Source organism: Herpailurus yagouaroundi, unplaced genomic scaffold (assembly GCF_014898765.1).
Source record: "Herpailurus yagouaroundi ecotype Mexico unplaced genomic scaffold, PumYag 161, whole genome shotgun sequence".
NCBI lineage: Eukaryota > Metazoa > Chordata > Mammalia > Carnivora > Felidae > Herpailurus > Herpailurus yagouaroundi.
The window spans coordinates 9581116-9597954 of record NW_024412402.1 but is presented as its reverse complement, the minus strand read 5'-3'; the positions used below and the strand labels follow the sequence as shown (position 1 = coordinate 9597954).

The following is a 16839-nucleotide window of genomic DNA, read 5'->3' as shown; positions in this document are numbered from 1 at the left end:
CTGCAATCAGATTTCAGTTACGCACCCCTACCAAAGGACAATGGCAAAAAAGAACAATCCACAAAAGTGGATAAAGCCCAAAGCTTTTGTTTTTCGACTTTGAAGGCACTGGCTTTCTGACAACTGAATTATGGCTACACCTGACATCTATGAATTTGCACCACACTTGGAAGGCCTGGCTCTGAAAGAAGAAAGACACTCCACTCATCTAGGTTCTCTGTCAATTGCCCCCCCGCCCCCCACTCTCCAGAGGGGCAGACGGTATCCCTTCTCAGACTGCTGCAAAGCAACATCCTCAGGGAAGTGCGCTTTCTCGATAATCCTCCTACATAACATGTGCTTCCCAGGGGGAAGGGGGAGGAGAAAAGAATTTTCCAGAGACGATAAGAACTTCCAGAAGCTAAAGGAAAATCTGCCAGAAGACAGGCATAACTGAGATGATGTAGTATCAAGCAATCAATGTGTTATTGGTGTTGTTCTGAACTTCCCAGCTGTAAACACCTAGGGGTTCCCAATATCCCCTGAGGTTTCAGCCCCGGCTCTCTGGGGGCTGGCATCCATGGACTCACCAGCAGACTTTTGGAGGTCTCTTTGTCCTTCTTGTCTTTCTTTTCCTTCTTCTTTTTCTTGTCTTTCTTGTTAACGGCTCCTGGAGTTGACAGCTTCCTTCGCTCTTGGATCACCAAGTTCCGATAGTGCTCGTCACAGGGATGGTCCCACGTGGACTGCCCATTGGCAAAGTTGAAATAGTAAATATCACCTGTGATGTCCTGGCTATAGAGAGTGGAGGTCAGAAGTTAGTCCCTGCTCAGGTCCAAAGCTACTTAGGAAAAAAAGGAAGAGAATAAAAGTGGCCAGGAGACAGAAAAGAAGGAAGAACTGGGTGAGAGGGACAGAAGGAGAGAGAAGACACGGGGGACGCAGGAGAGGATTAACACAGAAGGAAAGGGTACCTTCTGGCTAATATAGGAGTTAACTTAGATAGGAACAAAGGACTGGGATAGCTAAGGACTTCTCTAGAAGAAAATGTACAATCATTGGGGTTCCTAGGAATAAACTTGGTTTGAGATGGATAAGTACAGATGCTATGGGATCTTAAAGATAAATTCTAGGATTGACCTTCCTTAATATTTTCATAAATGGTCCAAGGAAGAAAAAGGCATTGTGATAGCTCTGGTCTTACACAAGACTCCGATCTCCTAAGAAATAACGATCCAAGCCAGTGGAGATCAACAAAAGAAACTACTGTAAAGGTGCATTTCATGAACCTGTGTTTCAACATGGACAAGTCCAAAATAAGCCATGCATTCCAGCCACCATTATCAAAAATTCATTGGGACAGCTACAGAAAACAAACAAACAAAATTCACCATAGCAATACAAAAAACACGATACCCAGGAATAAATCCAACGTGTACAAAATCTTTATAAAGCTTCACTGAAAAGTCAGGAAAAAGAAAAAAAGAAAAAGCTGTTGGAGAGACAGCCCATGTTCCTCAATAGAAAGACTCAAGTCTGGCGGCACCTGGTTGGCTCAGTCAGTGGAACATGCAACTCTTGATCTTGGGGTCGTGAGTTCAAGCTCAATCTCAATTCTAATAAAAGAGAAAACATGCAGAAGTAAGCAGGAAAAATATTAGGGATGAAAGACAGACAGATAATAAATGACAGATAAGTGCATGAGAAGATGCCCAGTATCACTAAACATCAGGGAAAGTGAAATTTACAACCACAGGGAGATATCACTTCCCACCCACTAGCACGGCTATTACCAAACAAGCAGAAATAACAAGTGCTGGGGAGGATGTGGGGAAATTGGACATCTCGAGCACTGTCGGTGGGGATGGAAAAGGGTGTGGCCGCTGTGAGAAACACTAGTTTCCTAAAAATTAAAAACAGAGAGACCATATAGCACAGCAATTCCACCGCTGGATATATACCAAAAAGGAAAGCAGGGATTCAAGCAGATTATTTGTCCACCCATGTTCACAGCAGCATTACTCATAAAAGTCAAAGGGTGCAAACAGCCCAAATATCCATTGACGAATGAATAAACAAAAGGTAGTACATACATACACTAGAACTGTATTCAGTCTTGGCAACGAATGAACTACTGACACCTGCTACAACATGAATGAAACTCACAGACATTATATCAAGTAAAATAAGCCACACACAAAAGGCTGAATATCGTGGGCCCACTGATTTGACCTTGAATAGGTTAATTAACAGAGATGGAAAGTAGATTCGATGTTACCAGGAGCTGGGGGGGAAGGGCAGAATGGAGACAGACTTTCTGTTTGGGAAGATGAAAAAGTTCTGGAAATGGGTGGTGGTGATGCTTGCACAACACTGTGAATTTACTTCACGCCACTGAGCTGTATATCTAAAACTGGCTGAAACAGTACATTTTACATTATGTATGTTTCACCTGGAAAAAAAAAGTACAAAAAAAAAAAAATGTTTCACCTGGAAAAAAAATGTGTAATTTCAGTGTGAAAAAAGAAAGCGCAAAGAAAATTAAAAGACAGGAGGTGGGGAGAAAATAGTAGAAACAGTAGTATAAGATTAATACACAGAAAAATCTGGCACAAGAAGAGACACTCAGATCAATGGAACAGAATAGAGAACCCGGAAAGGGACCCACAAATGTATGACCAACTAATCTTTGACAAAGCAGGAAAGAATATCCAATGTAATAAAGACAGCCTCTTCAGCAAGTGGTGCTGGGAAAACTGGACAGTGACATGCAGAGAAATGAACCCGGACCACTTTCTTACACCACACACAAAAATAAACTGAAAATGGATGAAAGACCTCAATGTAAGACAGAAAGCCATCAAAATCCTCGAGGAGAAAGCAGGCAAAAATCTCTTGGATCCCGGCCGCAGCAACTTCTTACTCAACACGTCTCCAGAGGCAAGGGAAACAAAAGCAAAAATGTATTGGGACCTCACCAAAATAAAAAGCTTCTGCACAGCAAGGAAACAATCAGCAAAACTAAAAGACAACTGACGGGATTTGAGAGGGAAGATGCCGGCGTAGGAGGACGCTGGGCTCACCACACGTCCTGCTGATCACTTAGGTTCCACCTACACCTGCCTAAATAACCCAGAAAACCGCCAGAGGATTAGCAGAACGGAGTCGCCATAGCCAAGCGCAGACGAGAGGCCCACGGAAGAGGGTAGGAAGGGCGGCGAGGCGGTGCGCGCTCCACGGACTGGCGGGAGGGAGCCGGGGCGGAGGGGCGGCTCGCCGGCCAAGCAGAGCCCCCGAGTCTGGCTTGCAAAAAGCGGAGGGGCCTGACGGACTGTGTTCCGACAGCAAGCGCGACTTAGCATCTGGGAGGTCATAAGTTAACAGCTCTGCTCAGAAAGCGGGAAGGCTGGAGGACAAAGGGAAGGAGAGCTGCTGAGCCCCTGACGACAGAGCTCAGTTTGGTGGGGAACAAAGGCGCTCGCCAGCGCCATCTCCCCCACCCATCTCCCAGCCAAAATCCCAAAGAGAACCAGTTCCTGCCAGGGAACTTGCTCGCTCCGAGCAAACACCCAACTCTGCGCTTCTGCGGAGCCAAACCTCCGGCAGCGGATCTGACTCCCTCCTGCTGCCACAGGGCCCCTCCTGAAGTGGATCACCTAAGGAGAAGCAAGCTAAGCCTGCCCCTCCTGCCCCTGTGCACCTTGCCTACCCACCCCAGCTAAGACGCCAGATCCCCAGCATCACAAGCCTGGCAGTGTGCAAGTAGCCCAGACAGGCCACCCCACCCCACAGTGAATCCCGCCCCTAGGAGAGGGGAAGAGAAGGCACGCACCAGTCTGACTGTGGCCCCAGCGGTGGGCTGGGGGCAGACATCAGGTCTGACTGCGGCTCTGCCCACCAACTCCAGTTATACACCACAGCACAGGGGAAGTGCCCTGCAGGTCCTCACCACGCCAGGGACTTTCCAAAATGACCAAGCGGAAGAATTCCCCTCAGAAGAATCTCCAGGAAATAACAACAACTAATGAGCTGATCAAAAAGGATTTAAATAATATAACAGAAAGTGAATTTAGAATAATAGTCATAAAATTAATCGCTGGGCTTGAAAACAGTATAGCTGACAGCAGAGAATCTCTTGCTACAGAGATCAAGGGACTAAGGAACAGTCACGAGGAGCTGAAAAACGCTTTAAACGAAATGCATAACAAAATGGAAACCACCACGGCTCGGATTGAAGAGGCAGAGGAGAGAACAGGTGAACTAGAAGATAAAGTTATGGAAAAAGAGGAAGCTGAGAAAAAGAGAGATAAAAAAATCCAGGAGTATGAGGGGAAAATTAGAGAACTAAGTGATACACTAAAAAGAAATAATATACGCATAATTGGTATCCCAGAGGAGGAAGAGAGAGGGAAAGGTGCTGAAGGGGTACTTGAAGAAATAATAGCTGAGAACTTCCCTGAACTGGGGAAGGAAAAAGGCATTGAAATCCAAGAGGCACAGAGAACTCCCTTCAGACGTAACTTGAATCGATCTTCTGCACGACATATCATAGTGAAACTGGCAAAATACAAGGATAAAGAGAAAATTCTGAAAGCAGCAAGGGGTAAACGTGCCCTCACATATAAAGGGAGACCTATAAGACTTGTGACTGATCTCTCTTTTGAAACTTGGCAGGCCAGAAAGAATTGGCACGAGATTTTCAGTGTGCTAGACAGAAAAAATATGCAGCCGAGAATCCTTTATTCAGCAAGTCTGTCATTTAGAATAGAAGGAGAGATAAAGGTCTTCCCAAACAAACAAAAACTGAAGGAATTTGTCACCACTAAACCAGCCCTACAAGAGATCCTAAGGGGGACCCTGTGAGACAAAGTACCAGAGACATCACTACAAGCATAAAACATACAGACATCACAATGACTCTAAACCCATATCTTTCTATAATAACACTGAATGTAAATGGATTAAATGCGCCAACCAAAAGACATAGGGTATCAGAATGGATAAAAAAACAAGACCCATCTATTGGCTGTCTACAAGAGACTCATTTTAGGCCTGAGGACACCTTTAGATTGAGAGTGAGGGGATGGAGAACTATTTATCATGCTACTGGAAGCCAAAAGAAAGCTGGAGTAGCCATACTTATATCAGACAAACTAGACTTTAAATTAAAGGCTGTAACAAGAGATGAAGAAGGACATTATATAATAGTGACAGGGTCTATCCATCAGGAAAAGCTAACAATTATAAATGTCTATGCGCCGAATACCGGAGCGCCCAAATAGATAAAACAATTACTCATAAACATAAGCAACCTTATTGATAAGAATGTGGTAATTGCAGGGGACTTTAACACCCCACTTACAGAAATGGATAGATCATCTAGACACACGGTCAATAAAGAAACAAGGGCCCTGAATGAGACATTGGATCAGATGGACTTGACAGATCTATTTAGAACTCTGCATCCCAAAGCAACAGAATATACTTTCTTCTCGAGTGCACATGGAACATTCTCCAAGATAGATCATATACTGGGTCACAAAACAGCCCTTCATAAGTTTACAAGAATTGAAATCATACCATGCATACTTTCAGACCACAATGCTATGAAGCTTGAAATCAACCACAGAAAAAAGTCTGGAAAACCTCCAAAAGCATGGAGGTTAAAGAACACCCTACTAACGAATGAGTGGGTCAACCAGGCAATTCGAGAAGAAATTAAAAAATATATGGAAACAAACGAAAATGAAAATACAACAATCCAAACGCTTTGGGACGCAGCGAAGGCAGTCCTGAGAGGAAAATACATTGCAATCCAGGCCTATCTCAAGAAACAAGAAAAATCCCAAATACAAAATCTAACAGCACACCTAAAGGAAATAGAAGCAGAACAGCAAAGGCAGCCTAAACCCAGCAGAAGAGAAATAATAAAGATCAGAGCAGAAATAAACAATATAGAATCTAAAAAAACTGTAGAGCAGATCAACGAAACCAAGAGTTGGTTTTTTGAAAAAATAAACAAAATTGACAAACCTCTAGCCAGGCTTCTCAAAAAGAAAAGGGAGATGACCCAAATAGATAAAATCATGAATGAAAATGGAATTATTACAACCAATCCCTCAGAGATACAAACAATTATCAGGGAATACTATGAAAAATTATATGCCAACAAATTGGACAGCCTGGAAGAAATGGACAAATTCCTGAACACCCACACTCTTCCAAAACTCAATCAGGAGGAAATAGAAAGCTTGAACAGACCCATAACCAGCGAAGAAATTGAATCGGTTATCAAAAATCTCCCAACAAATAAGAGTCCAGGACCAGATGGCTTCCCAGGGGAGTTCTACCAGACGTTTAAAGCAGAGATAATACCTATCCTTCTCAAGCTATTCCAAGAAATAGAAAGGGAAGGAAAACTTCCAGACTCATTCTATGAAGCCAGTATTACTTTGATTCCTAAACCAGACAGAGACCCAGTAAAAAAAGAGAACTACAGGCCAATATCCCTGATGAATATGGATGCAAAAATTCTCAATAAGATACTAGCAGATCGAATTCAACGGCATATAAAAAGAATTATTCACCATGATCAAGTGGGATTCATTCCTGGGATGCAGGGCTGGTTCAACATTCGCAAATCAATCAACGTGATACATCACATTAACAAAAAAAAAGAGAAAAACCATATGATCCTGTCAATCGATGCAGAAAAGGCCTTTGACAAAATCCAGCACCCTTTCTTAATAAAAACCCTTGAGAAAGTCGGGATAGAAGGAACATACTTAAAGATCATAAAAGCCATTTATGAAAAGCCCACAGCTAACATCATCCTCAATGGGGAAAAAAGCTTTTTCCCTGAGATCAGGACACGACAGGGATGCCCACTCTCACCGCTGTTGTTTAACATAGTGCTGGAAGTTCTAGCATCAGCAATCAGACAACAAAAGGAAATCAAAGGCATCAAAATTGGCAAAGATGAAGTCAAGCTTTCACTTTTTGCAGATGACATGATATTATACATGGAAAATCCGATAGACTCCACCAAAAGTCTGCTAGAACTGATACATGAATTCAGCAAAGTTGCAGGATACAAAATCAATGTACAGAAATCAGTTGCATTCTTATACACTAACAATGAAGCAACAGAAAGACAAATAAAGAAACTGATCCCATTCACAATTGCACCAAGAAGCATAAAATACCTAGGAATAAATCTAACGAAAGATGTAAAGGATCTGTATGCTGAAAACTATAGAAAGCTTATGAAGGTAATTGAAGAAGATTTAAAGAAATGGAAAGACATTCCCTGCTCATGGATTGGAAGAATAAATATTGTCAAAATGTCAATACTACCCAAAGCTATCTACACATTCAATGCAATCCCAATCAAAATTGCACCAGCATTCTTCTCGAAACTAGAACAAGCAATCCTAAAATTCATATGGAACCACAAAAGGCCCCGAATAGCCAAAGTAATTTTGAAGAAGAAGACCAAAGCAGGAGGCATCACAATCCCAGACTTTAGCCTCTACTACAAAGCTGTCATCATCAAGACAGCATGGTATTGGCACAAAAACAGACACATAGACCAATGGAATAGAATAGAAACCCCAGAATTAGACCCACAAACTTATGGCCAACTAATCTTTGACAAAGCAGGAAAGAACATCCAATGGAAAAAAGACAGTCTCTTTAACAAATGGTGCTGGGAGAACTGGACAGCAACATGCAGAAGGTTGAAACTAGACCACTTTCTCACACCATTCACAAAAATAAACTCAAAATGGATCAAGGACCTGAATGTGAGACAGGAAACCATCAAAACCCTAGAGGAGAAAGCAGGAAAAGACCTCTCTGACCTCAGCCGTAGCAATCTCTTACTCGACACATCCCCAAAGGCAAGGGAATTAAAAGCAAAAGTGAATTACTGGGACCTTATGAAGATAAAAAGCTTCTGCACAGCAAAGGAAACAACCAACAAAACTAAAAGGCAACCAACGGAATGGGAAAAGATATTTGCAAATGACATATCGGACAAAGGGCTAGTATCCAAAATCTATAAAGAGCTCACCAAACTCCACACCCGAAAAGCAAATAACCCAGTGAAGAAATGGGCAGAAAACATGAATAGACACTTCTCTAAAGAAGACATCCGGATGGCCAACAGGCACATGAAAAGATGTTCAGCGTCGCTCCTTATCAGGGAAATACAAATCAAAACCACACTCAGGTATCACCTCACGCCAGTCAGAGTGGCCAAAATGAACAAATCAGGAGACTATAGATGCTGGAGAGGATGTGGAGAAACGGGAACCCTCTTGCACTGTTGGTGGGAATGCAAATTGGTGCAGCCGCTCTGGAAAGCAGTGTGGAGGTTCCTCAGAAAATTAAAAATAGACCTACCCTATGACCCAGCAATAGCACTGCTAGGAATTTATCCAAGGGACACAGGAGTACTGATGCATAGGGGCACTTGTACCCCAATGTTCATAGCAGCACTCTCAACAATAGCCAAATTATGGAAAGAGCCTAAATGTCCATCAACTGATGAATGGATAAAGAAATTGTGGTTTATATACACAATGGAATACTACGTGGCAATGAGAAAAAATGAAATATGGCCTTTTGTAGCAACGTGGATGGAACTGGAGAGTGTGATGCTAAGTGAAATAAGCCATACAGAGAAAGACAGATACCATATGGTTTCACTCTTATGTGGATCCTGAGAAACTTAACAGGAACCCATGGGGGAGGGGAAGGAAAAAAAAAAAAGAGGTTAGAGTGGGAGAGAGCCAAAGCATAAGAGACTGTTGAGAACTGAGAACAAACTAAGGGTTGATGGGGGGTGGGAGGGAGGAGAGGGTGGGTGATGGGTATTGAGGAGGGCACCTTTTGGGATGAGCACTGGGTGTTGTATGGAAACCAATTTGACAATAAATTTCATATATAAATAAAAAAAATAAAAAATAAAAAAAATAAATATTTAACAAATTATAATTAAATAGACAGTTTTAAAATAGCTCACTTTATTTTGAATAATAAAATATATTATGATAAAATAAAAAAAATAAATAAAAGACAACTGACGGAATGGGAGAAGATATTAGCAAATGACATATCAGATAAAGAGCTAGTATCCAAAATCTATAAAGAACTTATCAAACTCAACACCCAAAAAAAACCAATCCAGGGAAGAAATGGGCAAAAGACATGAATAGACACTTCTCCAAAGAAGACATCCAGATGCCAACCGACACAGGAAAAAATGCTCCACATCACTCATCCTCAGGGAAATACAAATCAAACCCACAATGAGATACCACCTCACACCCATCAGAATGGCTAACATGAACAACTCAGGCAACAACAGATGTTGGCGAGGATGCAGAGAAAGAGGATCTCTTTTGCTGCTGGTGGGACTGCAAGCTGGTGCAGCCACTCTGGAAAACAGTATGGAGGTTCCTCAAAAAATTAAAAAAATAGAACTATCCTACGAACCAGCAATTGCACTACTAGGTATTTATCCAAGGGATACAGGTGTGCTGTTTCGAAGGGACACATGCACCCCCATGTTTATAGCAGCACCATCAACAATAGCCAAAGTATGGAAAGTATGGAAATAGCCAAATGTCCATCGATGGATGAATGGATAAAGAAGATGTGGTACATATATACAATGGAGTATTACTTGGCAATCAACAAGAACGAAATCTTGCCATTTGCAATTACGTGGATGGAACTAGAGGGTATTATGCTAAGCGAAATTAGAGAAAGACAAATATCATGTGACTTCACTCATATGAGGACTTTAAAACACAGAATAGATGAACACAAGGGACGGGAAGCAAAAATAATATAAATACAAAACATAAGAGACTCTTAAATATGGAGAATAAACAGAGGGTTACTGAAGGGGTTGTGGGAGGGGGGATGGGCTAAATGGGTAAGGGGCATTAAGGAATCTACCCCTGAAATCATTGTTGCACCATATGCTAACTAACTTGGATGTAAATTTTTAAAAAAATGCTTTGGGGCACCTGGGTGGCTCAGTCGGTTTAGAATCCGACTTCGGCTCAGGTCATGATCTCACAGTTCGTGAGTTTGAGCCCTGTGTCGGGCTCTGTGTGACAGCTCAGAGCCTGGAGCCTGCTTCAGATTCTGTGTTCCCCGCCCCACCCACCCCGCCGTCCCACCCCTGCTTGTGCTCTGTCTCTGTCTTTCAAAAACAAATAAACATTAAAAAAAAATTTTTTTAATGCTTAAATGAAAATAAAACCCACAGAAAAATCACTTTTACCTTCTCAACAAAAATAATAATAAGCAACCCAACAGACAAAACGGCAAAGAATATAAATAAGCAAATGGCCAACAGATGGCCAGCTCAACTCTATGAATGATTTGAGAAATGCAAATTTAAATGATCAGGCATAATTTCCTGTCCTTGGATCAACAATTTTTTTGTACTCATCATTTTGGAGGAATCGACAATTTTTTAATTGATAATTTTTTTTAAAAAAGGCTTCAAACCCAACGCAGGGCTTGAACTCACAACCTTGAGATCAAGACCTAAGTTGAGATCGAGTCAGATGCCTAACCAAATGAGCCATCCAGGCACCCCTAATTGATAATATTATTAAATGAACAACCATATGTACCATTATTGGAGGAATTATTAAACTATAAAGGAAGGTAATGTATGATTAACAATATTTAAATTCTGTACATCTTTTAACACACCACTGCAAATCCTAGAAATTTTTTCTAAAGACACACATACAGGGATGCCTGGGTAGCTTAGTCAGTTGAGCATCAGATTTTTTTTTTTTTTAATATAAATTATCGTCAAGTTGGCTAACATACAATGTATACAGTGTGCTCTTGGTTTTGGGGGTAGATTCCCGTGATGCATCACTTACATACAACACCCAGTGCTCACCCCAACAAGTGCCCTCCTCAATGCCCATCACCCATTTCCCCCTCTTCCCCAGAGCCCCCCATCAACCCTCAGTTTGTTCCCTGTATTTCCGAGTCTCTTACGTCTTGCCTCCCTGTTTGCAACTATTTTCCCCTTCCCCTCCCCCATGGTCTTCTGTCAAGTTTCTCAAGTTCCACATATGAGGGAAAACATGATATCTGTCTTTCTCTGACTGACTTATTTCACTCAGCATAATACCCTCCAGTTCCATCCACATGAGCATCAGATTCTTGATTTTGGATCATGTCATGATCTCACGGTTCATGGGTTTGAGACCCACATCAGGCTCTGCTGACAGCGTGTAGCCTGCTGGGATTCTCTCCCCCTCTTTCTCTGCCCCTCCCTCTCTCTCTCTCAAAATAAATAAATAAACATTTAAAAATAAATAAAGACACACATACAAAACCTCAGGCAACATGTTTACCCAAACTGAAGAAGACGTCTGGCTTCTCCTCACCTAGTGCCAAATTCTCAGATGCCAGAAACAGAAAGAAAATGTGAAATCTGAATAACAAGGATGTGAACGGATAGGCCAAGGCTGGTGTCTGACCTGGACAGAGACCCTCAAAAGCTGTTTGTTTATTTATTTGTTTGTTTTGCTTTGTTTTGAGAGAGAGACAGACAGAAACAGAGAGACAGAGAGAATCTTAAGCAGGCTCCACGCTCAGCACAGAGCCTGACATGGGGCCCGATCCCATGAACCTGGGATCATGACCTGAGCTGAAATCAAGAGTCCAATACTCAACCGACTGAGCCACCCAGGCTCCCCAAAACCCGAGTTTTAATACCGGTTGAAAGGCACAAAATACGGCCTTAGACCTTCATGAATTGGGAAACCAGGGGCAAGACCCTTGCGTATCACTGGGCCCTTAAGGCTGCTGGCTCCGTGAATAGAAGAACCTAGCAGGCAAAGAAGCAATCCAGGTCTAGGCAGGCGAAATCAACTTTCACAAAAAATTAAAACTCCAAGATACATGTAGACATAGAATCCAAACTGTGGTAAGGAAATCCCAAGTCAGAAAATTAATGTAAAAATTTAGTACTAAACCCACTGAAAAATCCGTGGCACAAGCTATCATAAAGTCACTCAACAACCCAGGAATGAGACACAGAAAATAACTCTACAGAAGATAGATTCACAAAACTCACAATAAATAATTAAACCCCATGGGGGGACAGTTCACCGCGAAAGGAAATCAGTGCCAGTAAAGAGAAACATTGGCACGCAAGGAAACCTGGCATAGTATAATAATCAAAAGAAGACTAAAATTAACTACATCTAAAATTACTGTAGGGACAAAAAGAGTAGAATCCATAATGAAAGAACAGAACTCTAAAAAAAAGAAAAGAAAATAAAACAGACATATTGAAAAGAGCAGAACTTGTAGGAATCGGTAGAATCATTAAATTAGGGACGGAAAGGGGGAAACAAAAATAAATCCAAACGTGGCACAGCAGTGAAATTACAAAACACCAAAGATAAAAACAAAATAATAAAAACATCCAGTTTGGGGAGGGGGGAGAGGGGGGAATTTTACTACCCACAAAGAAATAACTGATGAGACCAAGAAAACATGTCTTTTTAGCAAAACCAGAAGTCAGAAGATAAGGGTGCATAATATTGTCCAAGGGCTGTTCGTACTCAACATACAATTCTGTACTCAACTATACTGTTATTCAGAGTTAGACCAGACAAAAGGGACCGGGACACAGAAGACATAAACACATCTATATATGAAAACACATTGATATAAAGGACATCTACAGAACCCTATATCCAAAAATGAGACACTACATTCTTATCGAGCATCCCTAGAACATTTACATAAACAGGATCACTTACTGAGCCAGAAACGAGGTCTCAACTTGTAACACAAAATAGAATGAATAAATAAAATTGGAAATCAGGAATAATAAAATGCCCAAACTCTATCTACCTCATCCCCTTCAAACTATTTTTTTAGAACAAAGATACTTAACACAATTTTACAAAATCAAATCCGATAGTATATAATCATGACCAAGTGGACTTTATCCAAGGAATGTAAGGTCAGATTACCATTTGAAAATCAATCAATACAACTGACCCTAGTAAGACCGAAATAGAAAAAAAATCACATGATCCTATTAATAGGTACAGAAAAACATTTGGCAAAATCCAATATCCTTTCTGATTTAGACCCTCAGCAAGCCAGGAATAGAAGGGAACTTCCTCATCCTGACAAAAGGCATTTACAAAAACCTACAGCTCCCATCATACTCAATTCCTTAAGATGAGGAGAAAAGCAAAAATGTCCACTGTCACCACTTCTATTGTTAGAGGGTCTAGTCAGTGCAGTAAGGAAAGACATAAAAATAAAAGGTATTCAGATTGGAAAGGAAGAAGTAAAAATGTCTTTTTCACAGAAGATGTGATCATGCATGTAGGAAATCCTATGGAATCTACAAAATTATTAGAACTGACGGAAATGAGTTTAGCAAGGTTGCCAGCTATGAGATCAATATACAAAAACGAATTTTATTTCTATATAAAAGCAACAAGCAATAGGAAATTTTTACATATACGATTTAAAATAGACCACTTAGTAAATCTAACAAAATATGGGTAATGCACGTACCCTAAAAACTACAAAACGTTTCTTAGAGAAAAAAACCACCCAAAGAACCACCCAAATAAAAGGAGACAGACCCTTGCTCAGGGGTTGGAAGACTCCATAAAGTTCTAGAGGTCAATTCTTCCTAAAGTGATTTCTAGATTTGGTGCAATTCCGATCAAAATCTCCACAGGATTTTTTTTTTGTAGAAAATGACAAGCTGATTCTAAAATTCATATGGAAGCGCAGAGGACCTACACTACTACTCTGCGAATGGACAACAAAATGGGAGGATTTACCCTACGTGATTTCAACGTCTATAATAAAGCTACAGTTATCAAGACAATATGTGCAGTATTGGTATTAAGACAGACAAACAGATCAATGGAAGAGAGCAGAGAATCCAGAAATAACCCGTCCATAGACCTAATAGTCAATTTGGAAAAGAAGTGCTGACCACCCCCAGCAGGGACATGAAGGTGGTAGGTGTGACCCTGGCACATGGCTGGCTCAATAACCAAAGACAGCTTCCCACCTTCCACTCACCATTTTATTTTTTACAAACACTGAAGCCATTTATTTATTGAGTATGTGTACATTAAGAGGTTACTATACTGATTCTATTTCTCATGTGGTTTTTTTTTAATAAGAACTTCATTTTTTAATGTTTAATTTTCAAGAGAGAGAGAGAGAGAGAGAGAGAGAGAGACAGAGCGTGAGTGGGAGAGGGGCAGAGAGGGAAGGAGACACAGAATCTGAAACAGGCTCTAGGCTCTGAGCACAGAGCCCAAGGCAGGGCTTGAACTCATGAACCGTGAGATCATGACCTGAGCTGAAGTCGGACGCTTAACAGACTGGGCCACCCAGGCGCCCCTCTCATGTGGTTTCTAATGAGAAAATGTATCCAAAAGCAAACAGCACACATATATACAAACTTAAAAACGAAGGCAAAGAAGATAGAGATGATTAGATAAGGCAAATGTGGGCATCGGGGTGGATAGGAGAAACAGAACAGAAACCGCTATCCTACAAACTTATCCTACAAACACAACCACGAGTGCTCAGCACCTGGAAGAGTGTAGAGTGCGGACGGATTACGAGAGGTGTCACGAAACTGGAGGAGATCCAAGGAAAACGCTGCTACAGAGATCAGGAGAGCGGGGAGCCCGCCATGTGAGAAGCTGAAAGGATAACTTACGATTCTTCAGCACGGACGAGTGAGGCCACACTTGCGGTCATTTTGAAGCATGGCCAACGCATTAAAAGGCGTGGGTAAGAACGGAATATTATACCTTGCGTGCAAAACTGTACAACAGCAGCAAAAGGGAGGACTCTGGAGACCGTGGGGACTAACTGGGGACTTCACGCCAGAGCGGGAAGTAAACTTCTGGCACTCACTTTAGGGAGCCGAGCTGGAGCCAGCGTGCACAACAGCGAACACGCACCCCCGCCCCCGAGGGTGGGAGAGGATGCCGAGACCCCGTCAGCCTCCTCCCCATCAGCCTCTGTTTCACTGAGACAACCCGAGCCAGTCCACTCCGTACGTGCAGAGAGCTCAAAGCGAAACTGCACAGGTGACCGAATCCACAGACGGGAACCTATTCATGAGCACGGGACTCAAATTCAGGATGGGCTGCCAAGAGGGACGAAACCCTCTGCCAGTCTGTGTAGCCTCACCACAAACCTCTTTAGCACCAGCATCCATTTTGGACCCACTGAGGGGTTTCAATATCGTCACTCTCGGTATCAGTCGGCAAAGGGCAACAGTGACACTTCCCCACCAGGCCCAAAGCAGATGCTGGTGCTGCAAGACCTGACACGAGGCAGCAGCTCCCAGGACCCTGGATATTGGTGCTGAACCCCTCACAGGGACCGTCAAGTTGGCCTGGGCTCAGGCCCAAAGTGTCAGGCAGCACAGCAGAGGAATGGCCCATAGCTGTCCCCAACTCTGCGCAGGACAAATCAGGGTGCCTGGGTGGCTCAGTTGGTTAAGGATCCGACTTTGGCTCAGGTCATGATCTCACGGGTCCTGAGTTCGAGCCCCACATCGGGCTCTGTGCTGACAGCTCGGAGCCTGGAGCCTGCTTCGGATTCTGTGTCTCCCTCTCTCTCTGCCCCTCCCCTGCTTGGGCTCTGTATCTCCCTCTCAAAAATAAACATTAAAAAAAATTTTTTTTAAATAACAAAGGTGGCAAATTAAAGCTGACTTCCAGTGCCAGGCGCGGGCTACATCCGTGCTGACTTACCAGGGCTTCCACTCCACAGGCAGTGGGGCCACAATGCCCTCCCGGGCCAGCCACATCAGTTCCGGCTCCTTGACGGGATCAATACCAATCTCTCTGGCAAATTCAAGAATTTCTGCAGGAAGAGGCGGGATGACGAGAAAGTAACAAAGTGGGGGATGTGGATGGAAAAGAGAAAAAGAATCACAGTCAACCTTGTGAAATAATAAGAAATACAAGTGTCGGTCTCCGCCCCCAGTTCCTGTTACTATTTGGTCTTTGACCCGAGGTGCTGACACAGAGCTCCTAAAACCCTCGGAATTTCCTGAGTAACAGAAGCCTCTTTTCTTCCAATCAGGTGACTCTGGGTGGGCTCCTGGATGGGGGCTGGTCACCAGAAAACCCGAGCCGTGATTAGAAGCTTGGAACTTGCAGTTTCACCCCAATTCTCTGGAGAGGGGAGAGGGGCTGGAAAAGTGAGTTGACGATCGATCATGACTTGGTGAAAAAGGCTCTATAAAAATCCCTAGACTACAGGGCTCAGAGAGCTTCTGGGTTGGTGAATACATCCACGTGACCTCACCCTACGTATGTCTTCATCTGGCTCTTCAGCTCTATCCCTTATCGTATAAGTGTTTCCCTGAGTTCTGGGACCTGTCCTAGCAAATTATCAAACCCAAGGAGGGGGACAGGGACTCTGGTGTATAGATCGTTGGTCAGAAGTACCAGGGACAACCTGGGACTTGCAACTGATGTCTGAAGTTGGGGACAGTCTTCAGACTATGACCAAGCCCCTAACCTGTGGGATCTGATGCTCTCTCCAGGAACTGAAGTGGAATTGTAGGACACACAGCTAGTGTCAGAAACACACACACACACACACACACACACACACACACACACACCTGGTGCCAGCATTTTGAGTGTGAGAATAAAGGAAAAACAGGTTTTTTTCCTAGACAACTTTTTTTCTCCTTCACCTTTACTTTCCAAGTTTCCTTAAGTGAGCAGGTGTTATGTCTCTAAATATAAATAATAAACATAAATAATTCTGTCTTCTTAAATT

At 42.5% G+C, this 16839-nt stretch overlaps 1 protein-coding gene across 7 annotated transcripts in view; it reads right to left on the bottom strand.

The window, feature by feature from the left end:
- CEP164 (centrosomal protein 164) overlaps nt 1-16839 on the bottom strand; it is a 73160-nt gene that overhangs the window by 46857 nt on the left and 9464 nt on the right. For all 7 annotated transcript variants that reach the window (XM_040483131.1, XM_040483133.1, XM_040483134.1 and 4 more), the window contains exons 3-4: nt 15798-15909; nt 570-774 (exon numbers count right to left, since the gene is read on the bottom strand). In XM_040483131.1, the coding sequence (XP_040339065.1) occupies nt 570-774; nt 15798-15909 (317 nt within the window). The remainder of the gene's footprint in view (nt 1-569; nt 775-15797; nt 15910-16839) is intronic.